At 39.0% G+C, this 26,105-nt stretch overlaps 2 protein-coding genes across 2 annotated transcripts in view; both read left to right on the top strand.

Annotated features, from left to right (window-relative positions):
• Positions 1-309: 309 nt before the first annotated feature.
• On the top strand, positions 310-8,836 carry ifnlr1 (interferon lambda receptor 1). Its single transcript, XM_040118372.1, has 7 exons — positions 310-584; positions 1,480-1,606; positions 3,554-3,726; positions 3,826-4,010; positions 4,899-5,040; positions 6,269-6,399; positions 6,803-8,836. Exons 1-7 carry the CDS (start codon positions 542-544, stop codon positions 7,724-7,726), a joined length of 1,725 nt encoding a protein of 574 aa, XP_039974306.1. The 5' UTR covers positions 310-541; the 3' UTR covers positions 7,727-8,836.
• An 11,039-nt stretch (positions 8,837-19,875) lies between these two features.
• myom3 (myomesin 3) overlaps positions 19,876-26,105 on the top strand; it is a 61,058-nt gene continuing 54,828 nt past the window's right edge. Inside the window, exons 1-2 of the mRNA XM_040117973.1 lie at positions 19,876-19,924; positions 22,298-22,424. Coding sequence (XP_039973907.1) covers positions 22,318-22,424 — 107 coding nt within the window. The 5' untranslated portion in view covers positions 19,876-19,924; positions 22,298-22,317. The remainder of the gene's footprint in view (positions 19,925-22,297; positions 22,425-26,105) is intronic.

The following is a 26,105-nucleotide window of genomic DNA, read 5'->3' as shown; positions in this document are numbered from 1 at the left end:
TTTTATTGTTCTTTTTTTTGCAAATTGTATGTTGATGCTTGGGCAACATTGTTTTCTTTTAAAACTTTGAAGCAATTTAAGCACCTTTGATTATGAATTTGACTTTGAGAGAGAGAGAGAGAGAGAGAGAGAGAGAGACAGGTGAAGACGGAAGGAGGAAAAGGGAAGTTGAGTCGGGAGAAAGTATGCAAGTGGGCGGAACACAGAGTAACAGAAAAACAGGAACAAAATGATAATATGTGCCAAAGTACACCTGCACACCTGTGTAAAGCCACTCCTTTCCCATTACACATAGGAGATGGTTGAGGAGTGGAGGCAGGAAAATGCAATGAAACCCAACACAACTTTAATATTTTATTGCCGTTTTGACATTGATTCTGGTTTTGTTCAGGAGGATTGTGGAGATTAACGAGTTTACGTGTTTTTTTTTTGTTTTTTTTGTGGTTTGTATTATATATTGCTTTAGTTTAGAATTCGCAACATAGCAACAGCTTATATGGTGTAGGACCCATATTTTTTGTCATCCACATACCTGGTGAAGATGTGGTCTGTGAATGTCATCATCCTCCTGCTGTTCTGCTATGGTGAGTACAGAGACGCTAATATGGATCTTTGTTTTGATTAAACGTTGTTGATTACCGGCAGTCAAACATTTAATGGACCACTTTTTCTACAAAGTGGACCTAATAGGAGAACTAAATAATAACACTAAAACAATAAAGCCAAGCGAAATGTTTGACGGAGAGTGATTCTCTCTTCATTTGAAATGAAGGAGAGTCCCCCAACACAAGGACTAAATTTTTAAATGATAGCGATCGATGGAAAATGCCATTTCATTTTAGAGTCTGGCTGATGTAATATTGACAATAATATGGCACAGCTTATAAAAATGCTAATTTTGAATGGACTACTGACTGTGTAATTTTCAGCCTTGTGTCCTTCACATCTTCAATAAACCACATGAGCTGTAACATTAAAACTGTAATACGCTCTGGATTGGAAAACCACTAGCTATGTGTCTATGGACTCACATCCTGAGAAAGTGTATGCATGAAAGTGTATGTATGATTTGCTGTAGCTATACAACAGAGGAGAATATACTTCTTGCACTAAAGGATAGTGTTCCATATCCCTTTCCTGTGTGCCAGCCCGAGAGAAGGCAATTATTTTGTTGTTTGAAAGACATGACATGCAGAGTAAAGGAACAAAGCGCAGTTTTGAGTTTCAACCACCAGCAGAAACAAGTCAGTTTTGCATAATATCCCTGTGGTCCTGGATCGCTCAGGCTTTAGCAGCTATAGTGTGACAAATTTGAGTGACTGTGCCTCCCCAAGGACTTCATATATGGGCTGAGAGTGGATGCAGGGGCTTGAATGGTTTTACGGTATGTGCTGTGATGGGAAATCTTGGCTGCATCATGGCATCCACCACACAATGATAGACTATTTTGCCCTTTTTTTTTGCCCTTTTTTCCCTCAGCTTGTCTTTCGACTGGAAATCGGACGGTGTATTTTGTCTCCAAGAACTTTAACAATGTCCTCCACTGGAACCCCGTGAAGCCTGCCTCCCCAGGGGAAAAGGTGCTCTATAGCGTCCAGTACAAAAGGTGAGACCCAGGATGACAGATGAGATTATTATTATTATATAAGTGGGTCAAACCAGAAAAAATGTGTTTGCATTGTAAACCCTGAGCTCAGAGTGTCAGTGTCCATGTCAAAGCATTTCAAAATCAAAATTTTGTAGACTTGATAACAAATTAGTTTATCTAACTCAAACCTGGCACATATTGTATTTTATGCAAAATTTTATTATAGTAACATCTCGAGCTGGAGGTGATGTAGCACCATTCAAACAATCCCAATAAAAAGTACTGGCATACTCTGGGCCACAGACCTCCAAAATGTGGGTTAACCAAATGAATTAGCCACATCGTTGCACTAAGTAACGTGTTTTTTTCATTGCAATGAACACAGACACTGTAGTTTATTTTGAACCAAGTTGACATACACCAGCCTTCTGTCAAAAATACTTACTGGCACACCAAGTCCACGGCTGAAAAAACCGTCTCCGACAAATACAGCATTTACTTCTGTTTTAACAAAGCTTGCTGAAAAGGTTTAGATTAATGTCAGAGAACTACAGTCAGTCTGGGGACAGCACTGAGAGATGGACTCAAACGTTGTCAGTTTTGGTCTAGGAATTCATTGATATAAAAATATAGAAAATCACTATCTTTATCCTTTAATATTTAGAGATTGTATCATGCAGAAAATTAACCAGCAAGTCCTTATCTGGCTTTCCCTTGCAGCCTCTTTCTCCCTCTCTCTCTTGTCCTATTTATATTGTCCGGAAAGGCCAGTTGCCCAGTAAATGAATTTTTCAAAAACTAGCATGCAGCTAATGAAGTGTACCACATCGTTACTCAGAATCAGCTCAACTACCAGAGGCGTAGAGGCAACGATAAAGAATAGCTATAGGGACTGTTCCCCCGTATGGACTGAACTCTGCTGTCCTCACTGAATGGTGATGGAGCAGTGATAGTGTGCACTTTCATGGCTTCCAGGAAGAATTTCTTCTCTTTCTTCTTTTCACTCGGTCTCTACAGGCGGCCTCAATAAAGTGGAAAGGCTATCTCAGCTAATTACTCATGACGCAGTCTCCCAGACAAATGTCAATCGCAACCCCTATCCTATTGACTTTTTTGCCCAGTCACTGTCACCCGAAATTTCTGGAATGACCTCCAGCATCAAATCAGCTGCAGAGGAAGAGTGGCTTAGCTATGCCCGCTCAATATCAGTTCCCCATTAAAAACAAAAATGCTGTCATTTGTCTTCCTCAAAAAGGCACTCTGTCTTCAAATGATGAATTGGTCAGGACATTCTTTGTGTGTTTATTTCATTGTTGCCATGTCCTGCACAGAACAGTTTCAGTGCTTGAATGTAGGTTGTCAGAACTATACACCATAGTCTTTGTTCAGAGGATAGATTTTGAAAAATTGTGAACCTGTCTTAAAACAATGGTCAGGTGCCCATACGGCCACCGAGACAGGTTTTGCTTGCTGTAATCATTCCTCCTGTTCATAATTGGCCATTAAAAAAATCCAGTCCTCATGCGCTTCCAGTCTTAGTGACAGAGGAAAAAAATCCACAGTCTTCGTTCTGTGTAAAATATTTATTCCAAAGATTATCTGAAGCTAATGAGGCTTCAGTCTGGGTTAGTCAAATAAAGCGGATATCTCCTAAGTCAGGAAAAGGAAAATCTCCTTTTTAGTAAGAAATTCTGTCTGTGTGTTACTATCCCTGCACTTCACCTCCAGTCACCTGTCCAGGGAAACTCAAGATATCCAAATGATTTTCGATCAACTCAGACTGCTCTCTCTATGACTCAGAGTGTTTTAAGACAGACTTGAAAAATAATAATTTTTACTTTCAGAGTTTTTGAGTCAAACTAACGAATGGACAACTATGTAAAATGGGTACCAGTGAACTTACACTGCCAGGTTCATGGGGTCTCAGTATCACCGACTGATCACACTGTGCTGCACTCATTACAGCGATGTCGAAAAGCAGTTCAAGATAAAAGAGGAGTGTCAGAACATTATTGCTCTGACCTGTGACCTGACTGCAGAAACCCCATCGGTTCCTGACGTTCAGTACCAGGCTCAGGTGTACGTTAACGGCGGCTTGCTTCACCGCACTACGAACAGGTTTAAACCTATAGCAGACAGTAAGAATCTCCACGTTCATTCAAGCATTTCTGTGTTCCCTCCAAGCCAGATGTATTCTGTTGCATTTTTTATTCATTCATCTTTGTTTGTCTCCGTAGCTATTCTCGGCCCACCCACCTTGTCTACATACACAACGGTGTCGTCCCTGTATGTTAACGTCACCCTGCCCTTGGGGCCAAACAGAGTCTCCGTGGCCGATATCATTCGCAGGAGCAAAAATGGGCCCGCCAAAACTGTAATTGTTTATATCTTGAAAATCACCGAACCAAAGTGGGCGTCACTGGTGAGTCCGTGCACATAATAATTCAGTCATAGAATTAGATAAGCCATCCCATGTGATAAAAATACAAGTAAAAGCAAAGAGATAAGAGAATCTTGTATCACCACCAAAAGTTAAAACACTAGTCCATATCAATTTATGTGTCTTTTAATACAGTGACTAACACTGAAAAACAACTACACTTAAGTTGTAATGTTTTTCTGACGCTGCTAATTGTACTCTGGGTGGTCACTTTATTAGGTAACACCTGCACAATCGAATGCAGTCCAATAAAAACAGCCCTGCCATAAAATCGAAGCCCATAATGTTCTGATTTTTTTGACACTGTCATATGTTTCTGCATTGAGGTTGTAGTCAGTGGTGGTGTTGTATTGGACTGCATTATATTTAGGTGTTTCTTTTAGTCTGCCCACCTCTTATATCTTAATGAGAAGGGAAAAAAATAGAAACACATTTCAATATAATGTAGTCCAGTACAACACCGTTGTTAACTATGACAAAATATAAACATAAACATTACATATACATAAAGTAATTTAAGTTACACATTTCTAACAACAAGAACTGAACGTTTTAAACTTTATAAAAAAGGTAGAATTTATGGGAGAACTGTTGAATTGAATTGCATTAGACTCTAAAAGGGCACCTAAAAAGTGGCCACTGAGTGTATGTTTACACAGCAGTAAAATCAGGCCTACATTTTCAATTATAAGAAGTTGACAAATCTACCGATACCTAAAATATGTGCGTGAATCAAGTGCATTTATATGGTAAAATATTGCATATATGGTTTCCCTGCTGTCTCAGAGTTTTTCGTTTATCTGACCTGTGCAACCTTCAATGGACTAAAAACGATCAGTTATCATCCATATGACCTTACTGTGTGTCCAGGTCAATGAAACCACAACCGGTCGGTTTGTCATCAACTTGAAGAACAACCAAACAAAGTACTGCGGCCATGTGGTCTACAAGCCTTTTTCTGAATGGGGTCGCACAGGGAGTGAGAATGCCTCCTTCTGTGTCACATTGCGGGGTGAGAACAGCGCTGACCACAACCTCTTCTCTTCTTCACACACTTATAGAAGTAGTGCACAATATATTCATCGGCTCATAAATGTTGGGTAATAATTACTAATGGGTATCAGCATATGATTTTGCCCAAAATTCATATAAATGTCATATGCAGATGATGTACTTGTTCATAAAGGTGTGTCTATTTTTATATATTTTAGCCACGATAGGCTCTTCCTATATAAAATGAAAATCACAAGCCAGTTTGAGTGAATAAAAGTTAATAAATAACTTCATGTACATTTATAAAAACTTGACTGAAGGGAGCAGACATACCCTTATAATATTTTGAAAAACTTGATTTAATTTGAGGCAACAGTGTGACACTCAACAACTTAGTGGGAAGCTTTTTTAGGACCCACCTGCTGTGGAGTTAATGCCAGAATAAAGATACTATTCTATGTTTTACTTGAAGTAATTTGTCTCATCTCCTCAAGTAACTGCAGCCACTCAGAAACAGTGTGGTGGTTTGGTAATAAATCAAGACAGTTTTTTTTTTTATAAATCAGTCCCTTCATCTCTACCAAGCCTCACTGTCACAGTGTAACACTTCGATGAAGATGCTGGTGAAAAATACTGGTCCTGGCCACAATGACCATATTGTTCATATTTTGAATCAATCCCTCTAAAATAGCCATTCCAAGAAAATCGCTCTCATAAACTCTCTCCCTCCTCTATTGTTGTCATACTGATGTGACAAGAGATTAGATTACACAGTTTGCAAAGGTGACCTTCTTCTCAGCTTGATTTGGCTTATTGTTTATTCGTAACTCTTAAACCTGACGATAATGAATGCCATGTAATGATGAGATAATACTTTTACATTACACATGTACAACAGTATTTCCAATTTTCAAAATGCATTCAAATCCATAGCTATCCTATTCCTAGAGGGGTAAATCCATTTCTATAGGTTGCTGTGTTGTTTTTTGTTGAGAAAAGTTCCTGTTAACAAACATGTGACTGCTTCCCACAAGCACTAATATGTACTGGTACATCCAGAAATACAGTGTATTCAACAGCCCTACATCACAGGAATGCTAGTCCCTGGGAACATGCCTAAGCTTGTGTGTGATAGTAGGAAATTTTTTTAACTCACTGTTTTGAAACGCTTATCTGATTATACAGATATACATGTGCTGTTTTTTTCAACCAGATGAGTACATGACAGCGTCTCTCTTCTCCCTCAGGTGATCCTCGCATGCTTTTGCCATGGCTTTTGATAGGAGCTGCTCTTCTGGCAGCCGTGGTCATGACATCAGTTGTGTGGATGTGTCACTATGTGAAGGGTGGAAAGCAAAATAACATGCCACAGTCATTGGTAAGACTTTTCTTCAGTGTTCTTTTGTTTGTCTGGGTTTACAACAAGGAAATCTTACCTTACTGGAAATTCAAGTCTTAAGGTACATTGATGACTTTACAGATGTTCTGTGAGCCTATGTGAGGCAACAATGTCAAAGTAATTAAACACGCCAAGACATTGCGGATGTTGTTTTAGTAAAGTGTAATACTGTCCAGTGAGTCATGGTTGTTTCAGTGAAGTGAACTATTTTGTGATCTACTGTAAATAGATCAGCAGAGCTCTTATAAAATGCCAACATTTTTACTGTTCAACTTGCTCAACTTTTTCTCATGTAGCATAGTTGCCCCATTTTCATTTTCTATATTTATACACTATTCAGAAATGCTGTTGTCGAGCACTAACCTCCGTATCTTTAAATCAGGTAACCACTCCTGGCACCTTGTGTAAAGTAATTCAACCTCCAGACAGCCGTATCATCATTTCCAAACCGATGATCAGCACTCCAAGGGACCAAACAGTTTACGCCACAATTCAGGTGAAGCCAAATATGCCTTCAGTTAAGTGTGGAGGTTATACCCCACAGGACATCCCCTGCCAAACTTGGCAAGGCAGCACTGGTTCCTCTGTGGGCGTAGGTGCACACAGTCGAACACCAAATCCCCAGGATACAAGCACCCAGTCCTCTGAAATCTACAGCGCAGTGGCTGTCCATGTCCCAACTGAAGAGAATTCTGAGCAGGCTACCACTGAAACCAGAGAAACCCGTAACCTACCATTGCCTTCCAGTGAAGAACCCTGGGACAGAGGTGGAGTGAGTCCAAAGCTGATGTTACACGGAGTACCACCATTACCTGATCTGGATGCTTGTGAGAGCAGCCCAGCCGGGTCGCTGCTGTTGCACACATTGCGCGATACCAACGGCCAACTTGTGTTGCCTTTGCTCACCCTTCAGTTAAAAAGCAGCACAGGTGACACAGAATCCCCTCTTAACCCAGAGAGAAAACTTCTTTTATCAGACCTCATAGAGTCTAACAACGAGGGCCCATCATTAGCATCACTGCAGAGCTTCGACAACTCTGAATGGTCAGACTCTGGGTGTGATGATAGCACTGTAAACTCACCAACCCAACCGTACTGCAACACCCATTTTTCCCCCTCTCAACTACTTGTTCCTGATTTCCACCAGCAATCAGATCAGAACAGACCATCTGGCGATGTCCTATTTGAATCAGGTTACAAACAAAATCGGATGCCTGCAAGCCTTCTTGGAGATGCATCCAAAGACAGTTGTGATTACAGAAGGACAAACTATCCTTCGACGTGGACTGGTCCCAGAAAGGCATAGGATGGTGAGGGAGATGAAGACAGAGGAGGAGAGGAGAGATCGAAGCAAAGTCTTTATGGGATGTTGGATGGTACAAATTCAAGAATAGTTTTCAACAATCTTAAAAAAAAAAAAAATGCTTTTTCTCATTTGGGTCAACAAATATCAGTAGAGATGTTTTCTTTACTGTAGCCTTTTTAACAAAAGGGGTAGAAGGAAGTTGATGGGATGGGTGTTTTAGCAGATGAAGACTGGCTTTCCTGTCACTGTGTGGCTGACGATGCAGAGACAGACTCATAAACTCTCCTTTCAAGTTAAGACATAAATTTATCATGAACTAAGTCATGCTCAAAAACCTCCTCTGGACCTTTAAATACATTTCATTGCCAGTTTTCTGAATCGAATCCAGAAATGAAAAATTGTTAAAAATAAATATGGATAGTCTTGAAGTTGTGGGTTTACATTCGAAGAAATCATAGTATATGCATCCGTTTTAAAGTCCTTGTTTACTTTGTGAAGTATTTGTTTTACAAATTAACCACATTTTTACCCACAGAATTTATATTTTTAAAACATTTTCAATAGTTGAAAGCATCAACAAAAGTTAACCTCTTTCATTACTGATATCCTCTATTCTGGACTTAGCTTCCTGTTGTCATGTGGTTGTAGTGTAGATCAGTGATTGCCTGGTGCTCAAACGCATCAAAGGCAGCAAAGAGAATATACCAGCTACTGTATTAAGATTAAAAAGTAAAGTATCACTTAATCCTAATATTTCAGTATATCAGTAATTTCACATCAACAATAGTATTTTTATGTTGTCATCAAAGTCTAAAACATGATCACACTGGTCATAACTGTACTGTACAGTCAGTGGTTAGAAATGCAGTTTAAATTACTTCCTTAAAATTCAACTCAGACTGACCACTCAAATCCAGCCCTCTCTCCTAGAAATTGTGTTCATATACTACTACTTGTGTTCAGAGGCAATTGTCTGTGAATGAAGCGCTACATTTATTGACGGTAGCAGAACTGTGTATTAAACCAGACCACGATCTTTCTGTAACCGTAACCAAATGCTGTGAGTACCTAAACATAACGAGTGCAGACCTCGGCCAAGGCCAGTGTCAAACAACATAAACCAGACCTCAGAGGGAAAAAAAAAAAAAAAAAAAAAAAAATCAAAATCATAGTAAATGATCCAGCCCTGCCCCAAAATTTTATGGGTTCTTCCATGGCCCATGCCCCATCCCTCCACCAACGTTGGTGCAAATCGGTTCAGTACTTAATCCTGCCTAAAATTAAACAGACAAACCAACAAACCAACAGACATGGGTGATTACATAACTTCCTTGATGGAGGTAATTAATAACATTTCCTCATTATATTAAAAGGAAACAATCCAGTTGGCATCACATTTCCTTCAAAACATATTGTGTATGAATGTGATTTCAAGGAAACAAGGTTGCTCAGTTTTTAAGCTGGCTGCTACTTTTTTGGAAAAACAAAAAACCCTGCACACTGAAGAGGCCTTACGCACTATCCATAACAGAAGTAGAATTAACAACAGCCCAAACTCTTCGCACATAGTCAGCATGTGAGTTTGTGTGCCATCACTATGACGACACATTATTGCAACTTATTACACTCCCTAAATACACAAACCCGGTCTGGTCACTTTTAAATTACAATGTGGACACTCAGCCTTAAAGATTAGATATGAAAACAAATTTGATTTCCTTGTCCCTGAACAAAGTATTAGATACAGTCCAACATCTATTGTCACGTTTTGAGCTGTTTGAAATGGGATTTAATGACTGATGAATTTCTACTATGAAGGAATATATTACTATTTTTATGCTCGCCAACATGCAGTATGTCAGTATTATGAGTGATTTATTAAATACATAAAAAGATTGCATCTGTACCTAAAAAAGAAATGTAACAAATGAATTAATGTATATTTTCTGTGTTCAAAGTTCATGAACTCATTTTGTTCTCCTCATTGTTTTCTGTTCTTACAGCGTTTAAAAAATATATTAGAAGATGGGGCATGGTGCAACCTAAGTCAAACCGATAACAGCTAGGTTTTCAATAGCCTGAACACAATCTCTTTTAGACAGCTGTAAAGTAATAATGTCAGGTGTGTTGAAACAGTGTGATGTGAGACTTTGTACAGCACAGTACAGAGGTACAGAGGTACAGATGTATTGTACATCTGTACCTCTGTATCGTGGACAAAAGTGTCTGCTGAATGAATGTAAATTAACGGATGCAAAATAAAGTTGTAGCTTTCTTTTGTTTTGTATTTATAGATTGTGACTTTCTACAGTACCAAATATTTATGTTGGAAAGTTCATGCTGTGTTGACTTGCATTCCAAGATAAGATATTAAACACTCAAAAAAATGACATAACATTGTCTTTTAATATCACTTTTGAGTTATATTACTGAAATTCCTAAAGAATTTGTTTTTGTTTTCAGAACTGATGCTCTGCAAATTCAGCAAGTGGAAACATCAGTACTGTTCTGTGTATTCATTGGTTTGGTTGAGGAAAGTTTGACTTTTGAACAGTGTCACAAAACCATCCAGCTGGCCAATTAAAATATTCTTAGTTACTAACGTTGGTCACTCTGTCTCCAGGTGAGGCGAATAAAATATGCCAGAATAATAAACTTGAACCTGTATAACATATTAAAGTGCTGTATTTAAAAGGGCTATTATCCTTGCTGGGTACTATAGACATTCATTGTTTCAGACCATAAAGCGGTGAGGTGGATTGTGCAAAGAATCCAAAGTACAACTCAACAGCCTGTTGGCAAGTAGTGTATTTTTTTTTTTTTTTCAAGCAATGAACACATTCTGCCTGCTTGGCCACACTGTACAAATACGGTGGACTAAACTGAACAAATTAGCCGTTAAAATGTTAAAACGCCGCATTGCCCAATTGGTCGAACGTCACTTCAACACAGCACATTGTACACAGTCTGTAGTTAAATTACAGAGGCTAACAATGTCATTTTATGTGTTACACTGAATACATGGATAAATGGATCGAAAGAACTCTAAAACATGGGGGGGTTTTTTTGTGCTTTTGGGTGATCAGATCAGCTTTTGCATCAAAGCAGGGGGTTTACCTATGAGTTAAAACTGACGTCCTCTCCTTTCTTTGCATTTCTTTTCCAAGCAGCTAAACAACGAAGTTATCCCATTTAACGGTCCAACTCAGAGAGGGAAGCAGTGTAGCTATCTGCATCCATGTGATGTTTTACAAGGGACAATATAAGCCTTGGCTAGATCTGTGGTTTAATACCCATTGTGTGCTAGATTACACAAATGCTACCAGATATCCAATTGAATATTTTACAGGACTAGCCTGACCTATATACAGATAACAAGAGGAAAGGCAACAAATATACCTTTTTAAAGGGTCTTAACTAAGGAACTAATCATAATTACGGTGGCACCTTTGTAGAGAATATCAACAAGCTTTATTTTTCAGGGGTCTGACAATGACCGTATTTATATATTGTTTATACAGCGTATAAAATAGTTACAATATGTATTTTTCAAGGCAAAAAGCAGACCAAAAATCCAATTTAAGATTTTCAGGCACATCAGTAACAAAAAAATAAGTCATCGTGTCATAAATCATGCAGAGACATGCAGTACATTTAGCAGAATAGTAGCTAAGTGCTACAAACCAACGGGTACACCATGGAAATAGGTAAATGCAGGGATAAAGACATATAATACTTTAAATCAACAACTGCAGTCTGCTCCCTAAGATAAAGCCAGATCTACAAGGTTTAGACAACCAACTCTGGAGTGCTTTTAGGATCAATGATTGCTCTCTATTTCTTTTTTTTTTTTTTTACTGACCCAGCAGATTTTTTTCTCTTAATTTTTTGTAAAACTGTTACAGTGGGTGTTGTTGGTGGCTCCTATCTTGTTCTCTGCAAGCCAGTAGTAAACCAGTATACCGTAAGCATGTTGCACATTATATTTTATAGCCCTCAGGCATTCTGTGACCCTCTTCCAAGCCCAAGTATGTCAATAAACATAATGCTTCTGTTCCGCTATTTGAGAAGAAGTCAAATATGCTACCCTTGTCATATGAGTGGGCTCTGCCCTTGTAGTGAAAATAGGGTTGATAGAAGAGCATTAAGAAAAGTAGGCATCGCAAAGGATGATTTAACATGAGCAGAGAGCTCGCACTGGCATCGTTTCAGGAGAGTTCACTGTTGCGACTAAAAGAAGAAAAAAAAAGAATAAAAGACAATGAAATTGATACATGAAATTGCTCTTGTGAGTGGGAATAAGTGGGAGGCAGAGAGACAAAGGAATTGGGCGAGACCCAGTCAAAAAAAAAAAAAAAAACTGGGACAACTATCTCCAAGAGATTCAAACAGGATGTAAAACGGCAAATAGGAGTGAACAAAGGAAAAAAAAGTCTATTTTAACTCATAGCCAATCCTTCTCACAAAAACTGCAGGTGAGGGGTGAGAGGGGTTTTCTGTTCTCTGGCGGGTTTAGAAAGGGAAGACATGGCAACAGGCTGCCCAGCTTTTCATTGTGCTCTTTTCCTCTATCTTCCAATCTGGCTCTTTTTGGACAGGTGTATAGAAAAAACTGTCTTTTCTTGGCTGGCAGCACTGACTGACCTTTTCTTTCTGTCTGCCAGAAGGTTGCCTTTCTCCTCTCTTTTAACTCTCCGAGTCCCGTGAAGATCGAATGCACTCAAATGCTACAGGCATAATAAAACTTTGAAGGGAGAAAAGTAGTTCAGGTGAACACAATAGAAATTCAAACACAGCTGACAGGTGTGTCCACCCTGGACGGGCAGAGGGTCTTGGCCACTTGCGTCCTTTCTAGTCCTGAGAGCACTAAAGAGACAGGTAAATGCTCATTTCGATCAGTGCCAGAGAAGTTGAGGGCTTCCTCGAAATCCAGAAATGCATACTTTTACTTTTTTTTCTTCCCATCAGAATAAAAAAGAAAAGCACACACTGCAATATGTCCTTGAAACTTGATACATGCCCTTGATTTTTTTTCCCATACAGTGTATTGGTAGAGATTCACATTAACATTTAATGACTCCTTTGAGGTTTAAACTCCAAAGCAGTCTCTCAGAAGGCTATTTTGGGATATAAGCAGTTTTGATTGCCTAATTTATTATACACTATCCACATTTGAGGCGAAGTTCCAGCATGAAGAGATGCTAGTAAAGTAGTAGAACATAGGCAAAAAACATCCTTAAAAGAAATTGTTTGAAGATGCTGAGAGAACTTAACAAAGATAAGATGAGTGACTTTGTCATAGAACTATCAACCGACATTAACCCCATCTTGGCAGCAGCCATATTTTTTCTAAATTTATCTTTTATGATAAGCTGCATAGTGTTAACTTGGTCCATTGAAATGTTTGCATGACAGACTACTAATGATTCTGTTCTCTGATCTCTTTGATATCACCCAATGAAATTCTTTATGAATGTTTCTCCTTTATTCTCATGACATAATGCATAGAAAAAGTCTGACTGTTGAAAGACAAAAGTAAAGTCTATCCTATGTTGCCAGCGCCAGCTTGTGACTCAGGCAACAAAGGCAGTTTCCCAGGGCGCAGGATGTCACTGGGGCACCGCAAGAGCAGAATATACCACTAACATAATTGTATTAATAATGGTTGCAGTAAAAGCATTATCAAAATTAAAAAAGCATCCTTTTATTTACAATAATAAACTGCGGCCCTTGAACTGTCAGTTCAAGTTTACAACATGATGGAATAAACACTGCTGCTCCCCACAATTTTCCATCTGAAGGGTCATGAGATGATTAATGGGAGAGGAAAGAAGAGAGTTCTGATACACAAATCTGTTTTCAGTTTTTGGACTTCTTCCTTTCACATCTAATTTTTGGTGAGATATTGGATCATTTGAACATTTAAATCCTCCACCAAATCCCATCCCACCAAATCCGAATCTTGCTTAGGGCACCAAAAATGGCTACAACCGGCCCTGTCTGTTGCCACACAGGAGGGTTGGCACGAGTTGCTAGTTGGTTAAGAGGGAGTCGCAGGCATATAAGGCAATGCCACTGGCAAGAGTAAGAACAATCAAATGGTTCATGTAAGGCTGAGGGAACATACGAAAAAGCAAAAACGTTCAGCTCAGCATTATTGTCATGTATCTAGCCTGTAGCCTGACAGTCTGACTGAATTGCCAATTTGTGTAACTTCATTCCTTCGGTTCAACGCTGTGTTCATGGTGGCCAATTTCTGACCAGTCAGTAACGAGTGATGTATCCATCCTGTCGACGTCATTTTCCGTTTATACTGAAGGTGCGGTAGGGGCTGCAAGGAGCGGTTGACTTCACATTTTTCACTCTGAATAAAGAAAAATGTCTAATTAAGAGTTATTTCGATCTGAGGACTGACAACAGCTTGTACAGCTTTGTCAATATTAGCCACTTACATGGTGCTATTTTTCATGATTGTAGTCAGGTAGTCAAATCAATTCTATTAATATAGCCCAAAATCACAATCAATCAAAGGGCCAATTTGGTATTAGCAGATTAGCTAGCAGATAGCTAGATATCTATGGAGGAAAATTATATCCCCATTCTTAATCTCACCTACTAAAAAAAGAAAAGATCTGATTGGTCGACTGTTTCTCCAACCAGTGGAAACAGCCATCATTTAGCACAAGACCAGAACTATTTGAATCCCTAAAATAATCTGAAATGTGGGCGCCTATTCAGAAGACGTAAACTGGCCGCTGTCTAATAAAAACTTCATTTAGCATCCTTTATGCATTTCTGTCATATCACTTAAGTGTTATTGCATATAAAATGATCATTAACAAATGGTGTATACACAGAGAAGGGCATCTTTTTTTGGCTCACTGATGAAAGGCAATTTGAAGTTGAGGAGCATCCAACAGATAAACTTCATTTTTTTCCACTCTGACGTGGCATACGTGAATCACAACAAGCAGCCCATTTCTTACCACCCACTGAAAAATGCACCCACTTCCCAGACAAAAATCACTTGATGAACTGAAGTCTACATGTAATTGGATGCAATCATATCACCCCTTCTCTTTCCTCTCTTGCATTCTAATGAACTCTTAATGGGTCTTTGATTAGGGAAAAAAAAGGCACGAAAAACAGATGTCAAGGCTGGCCAGGAAATGATGGATCATCTCTGAGACTTTGGTGTCCATTAAGGTCTATTCTGGGCCCATTCACTGGTAGGTGAGAAGATGTGAAAAAAGTTTAGTAACATTTAGTTTGCACCAAGACAACTCCCTGTAGAACAACGATTGCTTATGTCTTAAAACTGACAGATGGCCGCTATACACCGAGGGGAGTGTTCAGTCTTTGAATAACAATATTGTGTAGACTGATACCTCACTTTTTTTTTCTAAACCAAAAATGTATCATCCCACATAATATACAACATAATGACAATATAATGCCAGTCTAAGAGCTACATTGCTGCGGTGCTATTTGCTCAAAGACACCACAAGTAAGGAAGATGGATAGAAATAACAGATTAAAAAATGAGTCATATTCACTTTTAAATATCAAAAAATAGTGATATTATTTCTTGTCAAAACATGAGGAAGAATCCCACTAAGAAAGTCATGACAAGTCTACAATAATAAAATGTCTGGTACCCCTCCATATCCTGGCCTCTGGTTCATATCATGCCAGATTTACTATAAACATGAGATGCAAACTAAGGAAAATAACATTAAGACTAGCCTCCAAGACGTAATTACGAATAGGATATGCGGGGATTTTCAATGCAATGAGATGTAAGACTGTATATCACAACTTTTTCTCACTACACTGACAAGACTGGCTCCAAACAATGCATTAGACCCACAGATGTCAACAAATCTAAGTTAGCAGTTACATTGAAAGTAATACAAACAGCTCACTTCAAAGCTGCTACAGATCCTATATTGTTTTGGTTGTGACCACTCCAAAAAGTAAAACATGTCAACCCCTCCAAATTGTCCCATCACTCTACACTTGTTCACTTCTGTCCTGCGAAGTAGCATAAATATGGCATCAAATACAGCTGAGATATCACAGTCTGTTCTCTCCACAGTGACTGATTCATTAAAAGGTATGATATCTTCTGCATCTGCGAGGTGCAGACAAAAACATCCAACGAGGAAAAAATGTTTGCCACACAGTCACACTGACTCTTGCTTTAATCCATAATTTAGGCATGTAAAAGAGAGGAGCGAGCATGAATTGTGAATAAGCATTAATGATTAATAAAACACGATAACGCGGTCTTGGTGCGCAGCAAATATCTATTCCTTGTCGGCATGCCATACATGCTTCACCTGGTGCACGTACAAACTCATTACATATTTGTGCTTCAGGTGCTGTGGGAAAGTGCAACCAAACTGATTCGCATAAGTGGTCTGAATAAAACAGGGCCTAAACTGAAAGAAGGTGCACTGCTTTAAGCATAGCAGTACTTCAGAAATGTCAGAGTAAAAGTGTTAAAAACATTGTACTGTCTCAGAGCTTTTCTCTCACAGCGACCCCTCTTTCCACTGTGAGCACTGTAAGAAATAAAGGTCAGTATGACATGAGATGTTTCTGGGGGACTAACAAGCTGAGGAGTCTTCCAAATGAAGAGGAGCTTAAAGGTGGACCTCAGCTGTTTTGTCCCAGTGGTTATTCTTAGTCTAACAGTCATTGCTAATGTATGATGAGATGAGAAGGCCTGGCAACCCCAGCTTGCATTGTGTGCTGATATTCCAGAGGCAGGTGTGGCCACTAAAAGCTTATAAATAAACCTCCCATCCTTTCATACAATGCTATGGCCTTGAATGATGCCTTATTTCTTTGCAGCCCCCGTGTGCTTTTAGTCCCTGTCAGTCAGCACCTCTGGACACACAAACACACAAACAGCAACCACGACAGATAACCGGAGACCATCTTGCAGTGGGATCACATCAGCCGCGACGGCCGTGAAGATGTTGACGTTCCGACCCATGAGTCCAACTCATGGGTCTTCGAACTGGGCCTTCATTTAGATTTCCATTACACACTAGTAAAGTTTTGTGACTGTAGACGGACAGATATACAGTTAGATCCATAAGCATTTCTACAGTGACACAACTTTCGGAATTTTGCTTCTGTACACCACAACAATGGATTTGAAACGAAGCCATCAAGATAAAGGTAAAGTAAATGGATTATTGACAATTGTTCAGGTTCATGGCCAGGTGTGGCCTGTTCCCTCTTTATTTCATGGCAAATTAAGCAGAAAAAAGGTCTGGAGTTGATTCCAGGTCTTGAATTTGCATTTGGTAGCCGTTAATGGGAACTCTCAATATGCAGTTCAAAGAGATGTCAATGCAAATGAAGGAGGCCATCATTAGGCTTAAGAAACAAAACAAACCTGTCAGACAGTTGCCAGAAACTTTAGCAGTGGCCAAATCAACAATGTGGTTCATTCTTAAAAAGAATTAATGCACTGGCTCAAAAGACAACTTTTAAAATAATCCTTATATTTATAATTATGTTGGTTTGTCTAAATGCTTTTGATCCTCTGAAAATGGGGGACTATGTATAAAAATAGCTGTAATTCCTAAACGTTTAATGCATTATCTTTGTCAAACCCCTTGAATTAAAGCTGAAAGTTTACACTTCAATCTCATCTTGATTCGTTTGTTTCAAATCCATTGTGGTGGTATACGGAGGCAAAATTACAAAAATTGTGTCACTGTCCAAACATTTATGGACCTAACTGTATAAACACCTGCCAACGTAATAAAAACCACCTCTGTGGAAGTTCCCACCACAGTAGGTGTCTCCAGTCACTTTGCCATGATGTGACAGACACACCCTTCCTTACACACACACCCTTACACACACACACACACACACACACACACACACACAAGGTGAAAACAATTACCAGCCATTGTAATAGAAATGTGGGCTTCTTTAAAAATAACTTGCAGAGAGAGAAAGAATTTAGAAAAGAAAAAAAAAAAGAAAATTTTCAGCAAACACACACACACACAAAATGATACAACCAGAACAGCAATGATAATTATATGATAATAGAAAAGTGGACTTCCTTCAAGTTTTTGTTCGCAGTGAAAATAAAAGCAACACTTTTCCAGAGGGACTAAATAGATTATCAGCCAAACACACGCGGTTCAAATGAACTCTGCCAGACTGAGTTCCTTGTTTAATGAGACAGAAAAGAGGACAACTTCCAGGAACGAATTAAAGATCACTGTAAAAGGAGATGGGAAGCGAGAACAAGGAAAATGCACAAAAGGTGAAGGTGAAAAGAACAGTTTCAGTCAAAATCAGTACAGCTACTACTGAAACCAATACTGGTCCAGGAAACACTATACCATACCTTGAGCCAATGTACAGTCATTAAGCAGCAGTGTAAAGTACATTAGATTATATAAAAACAGCAGCATTATATGTGGATTTTACACAAAATGTAAACAAGTGACTTATTAAGGCTGTACTCGGTTACTTTGGTGCTTTGAGCTAAATGCTAATGTCAGCATGCTAACATGCTCACAATGACAATGCTAACATGCTGATGTTGAGCAGGTGTAATGTTTACCTTGTTCACCATCTTAGTTTAGTGCGTTAGGACACTATCATTAATTAGCGCTAAACACAAAATACGGCTGAGCCTGAAGGGATCGTTGATTAATTTTGCAGGTATCTGGTCAAAACCAAAGTACTGGATAAATTAAAAGTTCTACCTGATGGTGGTATTAGAGGAAAAGTCTGGGAATGACCAAAGTTATCAGAATTCATCCTAAGGGGAATATAAATTTCTGTAACAAATCTCATGAAAATCCAACAATCCATTCAATAGATGTTCAGACAGTTCACTCAAAACCACAATTCAACATCGTGGTGCTACAGTAAAAATTGGTGAATCACCAAAGCGAGATAGAGTCATACTCTGGGGATCAAGAATCTGTGGAAAATTGCATCACAATCCATCCAATAGTTGCTGAGATGTTTAAGTCAAAAGTGGTAGACCGACCAACACGCTGCCAGCGTGGCTCAAATCAGCATGACTATAGATAGCTCATGTACCAATGTATATATACCAAATACAGCATTAGGAAGGGATTATGTTGCATGGAAGAGCCAAATAGAAATGACAGAAAAGGTGGGAGGGCAGTGAAAGTTGGTGACAATGAAAAAAGAAAAGGAAGCAGAGTGAAGGCAGTCTCAGGTGTTGCCTCCACTATTATTAACCTCTTGCCTTTTAAAAAGTTTCGAAGGTCAGATTTTTAATGAGGAAGAACCAGACGGTTCAAGTCTCACTCTAAGTCTAAGTCAAGTCAACAGCTGACTTGCTCCTCTCCTTTTTTTTCCCATTCTGACGCCCTGTTCCTCCCATTCTTCTTTTCTCTCGGCATCTTTCCTTCTCTCCTTCAGCCCTCTGTCTCCTCTGACTTCCCGTTTATCACTTGCCAGCCTTTAATTTTTTAACATTTGTACCCAGGTCGGCTGAAATTAATATGTATTTTCTTTTAGTGACAGTTATTGAGCAGACATTTGTAGCTCCACCGCAGCCACCGTTATTCTTCCAGCTGCTCCTTTCAGCTTCTCGGCTCATTGGGTCCTGCTTCTCTTACTATACAGGGAGCTATTGTGTTATCTCTTAGCTGCTTGTCCATGGAGCTGTCTGTAAATTGATCTGGCTGATGGCAATGATCTGTGCCTGTATGTGCACCTGTGGTGGTTTTGTGTATCCATGTAGGAGCAAGTGTGGTGTAAAGTTGATTGCGTGTGTGTGTGTGTGTGTGTGTGTGTGTGTGTGTGTGTGTGTGTGTGTGTGTGTGTGTGTGTGTGTGTGTGTGTGTGTGTGTGAGGGGGGTATGGGTGTGTACAGGGGAGGTGTCATTGGTCTATATTTACCAACTTAAGAATGAGAGAGCATTGTGTTGTCCAAATACTTTGGCACTGAAGGACACTTTGTGTTCAGGGTCAACTTCACCACTTCATCAAGACAGACATAGAGAGAGTGAGGTAGACGCAGACAGACAGATAGTGACAGGTAACACAGAGAGGTGAGACTGAACAATATCTTCAAGGGGAGAGAGAGACAGACAGACAGAAAAGGAAGTGGGATATTTCCGTCCAACAGATCTTTGACACGCAGAGGACTTCAGTTGTTTCGCTACAGAAAGCGTGAGTGGGATTTGCTTTACTCAGCCTTCATATAGATCCAGCACAAATGGGATACAGCTTTGTGTTGCCTTTCATCGGTTACAGGGTACTGAGGCATTAAAGAATGAGATAACCCTCAATGACATAAAACTACAGCACTAAGCCTGGATAAAATGCACAAACTGTGCCAATACAGTAAATCTACATAACACTGTTAATTATTAGTCTGTCTTTGTATTCTCAGAGAGCTTCTTTCCTCTTGTTGTATCTCCAGCTAGCTTAACTTCTTAATGGTCTCGTCTTTTGATGGCTTCAGTGGATGTAGCTTTTAATTACTCTCTGGGGATGACATAAAGGAAGCCCATGTCATGTTCAGACAATGTTTTCCACTTCAGTGAGTAGGATAGTAAATAATTTCTCTCCTTTCTTCTCTGTTGATACAGTTTTTGTTTTGTTGTTTTTGTTTTAAATATCAGAGACCAGGAGACAGAGCTCTCATTTCACTCCAGAGACTGCAAGCTGAACTGTGTGTAAAAAAGAGCACCGCTTTGTTTTTGCTCCACTCCCTCCAGGGGCCCAGGATCTGGCTTAACCGTGGAGACTGATCAGTTTTAATGTGCCAGAGGTCAACCATCCATTAACAGTGTTCAAACAAACCTCTCCGCTTGCCCACCAGTGAGTCACAAAAAAAAAAAAAAAAAAAAGCAACAGGGGAATCAGATGGCGCGCTAGCGTGTTAGCTTATACACTGCTGTTTTCAGCAATGTAACTGAAGGAGATGAGAAGAAATAACGCTAACCAGGGTGGTTGCTATTGGGAGTGGGCGAATGAAGCTATCACTCAGACCAGACCTGATTCTGTTTGTTGGGCACATTTAGCATTTGCTTCCCCGGAGCAGCCGCATGATTAATGATGGGCAGGGTGCAGGCAGCAGCATGGCGGACCTCATCTGATGAATTATTAGTACCTCAGTGGCCCACAAAGGGGTGATTCATTTAACGTAGGATTGACACATGCTTTTTCTCCACACCAACAACTAAATCCACACTGGGCTCCAATGAAAAAATAAATAAATACACTGACACACAAAGTAGTTTATATGACTTGAGGTATTTCATATCAAAATAGCTGAGAGACATCTTGAATGTGAAAACAGAGGACTTCAGGGCAAAAAATACGACTGCTGACATAAAAGAAAATCACATTGTGGGTTACTATTAAAGCTGAGATGATTAGTCAATTCATCAAAAGCTCAGAAATTCAGATTCAGCAACAATTCTGATAATTAAAAGTCATTTTTCAAACCAAACTGATACTGATTACTGATTGCAGCATCTAAAATGCAAATATTCGCTGGTGTTCCATGATAGTAAACTGACTATCTTTGAGTTTTGGACTTTTTGGCAGGCAAACCAGACATCAACATGGGATATAGGAAAATGGTACTGCAATTTTTACTGTTTTCTGATGATTCATAGAACAACCAATTAATTGATTATTTGAGAAGATAATCAGCAGATCAATAATGGAGATAATCGCTAGTCGTAGCCCTAGTTACTTCGAAAGGTCAGTATTTTCTGAAAGCTTTTCAAAAATAGCTATATAATTAAAGGCTGCCTCTGAAATTCAATAGTCAACATTTTAAAACAGACACCAGTTTTTCATCTCTAAAGTGCATGAGTAACATTTTGGATCAAAACCCACTTATGGTAGGTTTGCTGGCGCTTGTTTGAAAATGGAAATCAGGAGGCTGACATAAGTTTGATCCACTATTTTCTTTTGATTGAGAATGTAATTGCTGCTGATATTGATTGAGAAACATTACGTTATTAATGGCACCCTACTCTGTCTTTACATACACTTTGGTTGCTAGTCCCAAGACACTTTAAGATATCGGAAGATTGGTGTCCCTTTATATAGCACTAATTTATCAGAGAGCTAAATGGTGCAGTTAACATTTTGCATACACTTAGCACACCCTTTGGCTCAATTATAATTCTCTGGAGATGAGGCTGGAGGCCGTTTTTACAATTCTGCACCCCGACGATATGAAACAGTCATTACTTAGCCACCTCAACTGAGCAAAGAAACTAGAAATGTATCTCTAGAGTCTGTTCTGAATATAAAGCGCAAAATAAATAGTTTGCCTCTTGCCAAGGATTAAGTGTCTTCAGCATAAAGTGGCCATTATTTTGGCAACTCATCTGCATCCATCATCAGCTTTGAGTTGCTCCGGATATGAGTGTCCATTAACTGCTTACAAAGACAATGCAGTTATGCTTCTGGCCAAGGCCACAGTGCCTTTATTGTCAGGCTGACTCCCATTGTCTCTGCATCACACTGCCTCCTGCATACCTCTGCATCCTCCGCTCTTTGCTTCCCCTCCTTCCACAGGTGCCGGTTGAGGGGTTACCATGGAAACCAGGACGGTGATGAAGCGAGAGCAAGGGGAGCAGTCATCCCAGATGTCTCACAGCATGCAACTGTCCTCCCAGATCAGGAAGAAGACTTTCACTTCCAGGTGCAAACATGACTCCTGACATAGTAGCAGGGGAATGTATTTTTGAGATTTTTCTAAATAAAAAAAAAAACCCAAACTATTCTTCCCAGCAACAATAATGCTGTACTATAATCAATATCTATAATCCTACTAACAAGTATTGCCTTTGTAGCCAAATATAAGTTTTCCTCAAAGCCAAAGGGCTCCATTCTCGTACAAAACTATTAGAAACATCAGTGAGCCACACCATTGCACAGGGTGGTGTCTTCCTTCATTACGATAAATATAAGCACTGTACTTTATTTTGAGTCACTCCCACATACACTTGTCCTGTTGCTGTATATGCTCATTAGTGCACCAAATCCACTGCTGAAAACAGAAAATTTACTGCTGTTTGAATAATATTTGCTGAAAAACTGCAGTGTCTTTGTGTTTTAGGAAATTACCTAGGCTTTTTTTTCCTGCTTTTAACATCCTCAATAGGAACAAATGGGTTTTGGGTCTGAGTGCCGCGGACATGTAAGTTGAAGTCGAGAAGTGTGGCTGTCGCTGGCCTATGTCTTTTCATGGGATTGGTTGACAATAAGAAAAATACAGACTATCGCATTATGTCTTAAAATTCAAAATGTGGGCTTCTAATTATACCTGCAGTTTAGAGGATTTACTGTAGACGGATTTACTGTAGTCAGTGACCAAGCACAACAGTCAGTGACACATGAAAAGTGTTTGTTGGGGAGGACAAGACATTGGCTCATTTATTTTTACCACCAAAGCCATAGAGTATTTCTCCTGGTTTGGTAATATAAAGCAAGCGTTATGATGACATACACAGTCCCTTCACCTTTGGTACAACACTGCTTCTGTGTTTCCTGAATAAAAATAAACTGTATGATCAGTATTATTCAGCAGCCACGTCAGAGGTTTCACCTGTAATTTTACAAGACTAAAAAAAATTATGGTGATCTTGACAACTGAAAGTCTCATATTCAGCCCTTAACCCTGATTGTAGTAAAACCGAGAAAATTCGTGCTAATGTGTTGAGATAATTCAGTTTTACTTCTGTGCAGTATCTTGTGTTTCAGGCCTTTTTCAGAAATTATTATCTTGAAATGAGACAAAATAAGGCAGATCACTGCTCTGGTATTTGGAAAAAGACACTTTAGGCTACAAACTTTATGAAACAAGCTGATTAATATTTGAACCAGGTTAAATTATCTCACACCATAGGTAGAATTCTTCATTTATTTAAAAAAAACATAATTTAGGACTGGCTAATAGATTAAATTACTTGTTAAGACTGAGGTTGTTTTGCAATAAACCTACATTTTACCGTCAGAGAACATCGTCCTTGATTCAGATCCTACCCTAGATGTATAGTTATATTAATAACAAAGGAGATAAATTTGAGTAGTACATTGTTGCATAATGTATGCAAAGCTGTCCTGATCGATCACAGCTGGTTTGTTTTTTCATTTGACGGATGACATTAAGTAGGCTCTTTATTAAAAGAGAAACATATGGCAGGTTAGTTATTCTGAGCACAAGCACACAATTACAATCACAAACCACATCAGGCCACATCAAGCACACAGTGTTTCTCAATAACTCAATGTTGTAGTATTGGTACTGATTATTTAATCAGTCTCTCCCTTTAATAGTTCACTCTGACATTGTACCACAGGAGCTTTCAGCATGTTTCAGGGTTGGAAGGGTTGGAAGACACATATGCACATTCGTACGCAATAATAATATTTAATAATTACTTTGCGGTTGGTAGTGTATCCATAGTGGATATTAGTTGAAATGTCAAGACTGGTAACCAGGGCTCGTTCCAGTCAACCAGTGGTTTGGCAGACAAATGCAAACAGCAGCAAATGGGACTGCACTAACGCAAACATTTTAAGCCACAGTAGCTCTCAAAATAAGCTTTAAAACAATGACCTGTCAAATTAAAATAAGCATTAGTTTACTTTTGCATGCCAGTGTATACATTAAATGGCTCCACTGTGTTCTGGATTTTTCCTGAGTACTTCCTGAGTAGTTTCTTGTCCATGTTGTCTATAGCTAAAGTTCAAAGACCGTTCCTGACCTTGGAAACAGCAGTTGACAAAACAATCTGAAGTTCAAGAATGAACTTCAAAATCTGAATTTATAAGCCAACACGAATGAGAAGTCCTTAAAGTGCTCAGGAAAAAAAATGGAAATTTTAACATCTACAAATCCATGACAACCGGTCAATCTGCTAAAGAAGATCGGGTGAAATGATTGAAAGCTCCAGAACAGCTACTGAAAGGGCCTTGAGTTGAGACTGTGTTGTCAAAGTTCCATAGAAATTTAGATCACATTTTAAATTAATTTCCAGAAAACTGGCGCACAACCAGCTAACCAGTTTTCTAGTAGAGACGCACAACAAGATGTCATTATTACAAGGGCTAGTTAAATCTTAAACGAACAATAATGGTGTGGAAAACATCATGGAAATATTGCATTTATGTTTGTTACATGTATTAATTTGAGGAACTTTACAGTCTCCTCGTTGGTCCACACAAATGTGATGTTTTCGTCAGCTGAAGTATTTTGTCTCTCAGAAGTGGAAGCTTCAGTGGAAGGCACGTGCTTCATGTACGTTATGATTTATTCGCCAAAGCCCTGATCATACTCCAGGACTGTGCTTGTAGGACACATGAGCACGACCTCTGAGACCAAGAAAAAGAGGTCCTCTGTCGTCTCATCTGGCGGAACAGCATGAAAAAGCTGTGTGAGACAGTGTGTGTGACCACTTCAAGAACAAGAATAGGACCAAAGGATGGGAAATATACAGCACATACATACGGTAAACTACAGCCATTCGGAAAAACTTTTTTGCAATATTTTGACTTTTTGGATGGAAACACATTTATATTCTGTTTTTTTTCTCATGTTGCATGATTTCAAATGCTTGAGTAAGTCAGACCCATAACTTAAAAGTATGTAAGAGTAGTCTACTCTACTACACTATTCGGACATTTGGGTGTTTTCTCACACTTGCACATACTCACTCACATACAGTAGGCCTGTCCAGTTGCAGTGAGGCAGAAGACAAGAAAAAAATATATATATAAATCGCACAGCAGGCACACCATTGCTCCCAGATGATTCTAGTGTGATCTAATATGAATCACTTCTGGTCTTCTTTTTCACCGGCCCCTTGCTGTAGTTTTTTTTTTTTAATCAAATTAGGCTAACTTGTGGGTTCTGCAATCTCCATCAAAGAATGAAGGGAACTGGAGCCATTTTTTCTCCTTAGGGACAATGAAAATAAGCAATTACTCTAGCAACCTTTGTTCAGTTGATCTTAGTGGTCATGTCTCTTTTTTTTTTATAAAAAAAAAAAAAAAAAAGCAAGAGAGAGAACAGGTGCATTATGAAATGTATACTTAGAGCAGTCCTCAGTGGAAGCACACTTCCATGTTAGACTAAAAAGAGTGGCCTCTGGGTAGGTTTAGCAAACAAAACTACTAAATAACAGAACAGTTTAGCCTACAACTGTTTTGGAATCCAATTTTCTTGTTTGTACAATAGCTCACAGGTATAGGATTTCTGTTAGTACAAGTTGTTGACATGCATACAACATTGAGGGAAGATCATCCAGTACCTCTCAGAGGGTTCCCCTTTTTTTTTTTTTTTATTTCCTCCTGCTAGTTACACCAAGTTTATATTTTG

Source organism: Xiphias gladius, chromosome 22 (genome assembly GCF_016859285.1).
Source record: "Xiphias gladius isolate SHS-SW01 ecotype Sanya breed wild chromosome 22, ASM1685928v1, whole genome shotgun sequence".
NCBI lineage: Eukaryota > Metazoa > Chordata > Actinopteri > Istiophoriformes > Xiphiidae > Xiphias > Xiphias gladius.
Note: the sequence above shows the minus strand (reverse complement) of the source record. Positions and strands in the feature narration are given on the sequence as shown.

Excerpts from the sequence above, each read along its gene's own strand:
- ifnlr1 (XM_040118372.1), top strand. The coding sequence starts at position 542 with ATGTGGTCTGTGAATGTCATCATCCTCCTGCTGTTCTGCTATG. Across the intron at positions 1,607-3,553 it reads TATAGCGTCCAGTACAAAAG|CGATGTCGAAAAGCAGTTCA; the intron begins GTGAGACCCAGG and ends CACTCATTACAG. Across the intron at positions 6,400-6,802 it reads ATAACATGCCACAGTCATTG|GTAACCACTCCTGGCACCTT; the intron begins GTAAGACTTTTC and ends TCTTTAAATCAG.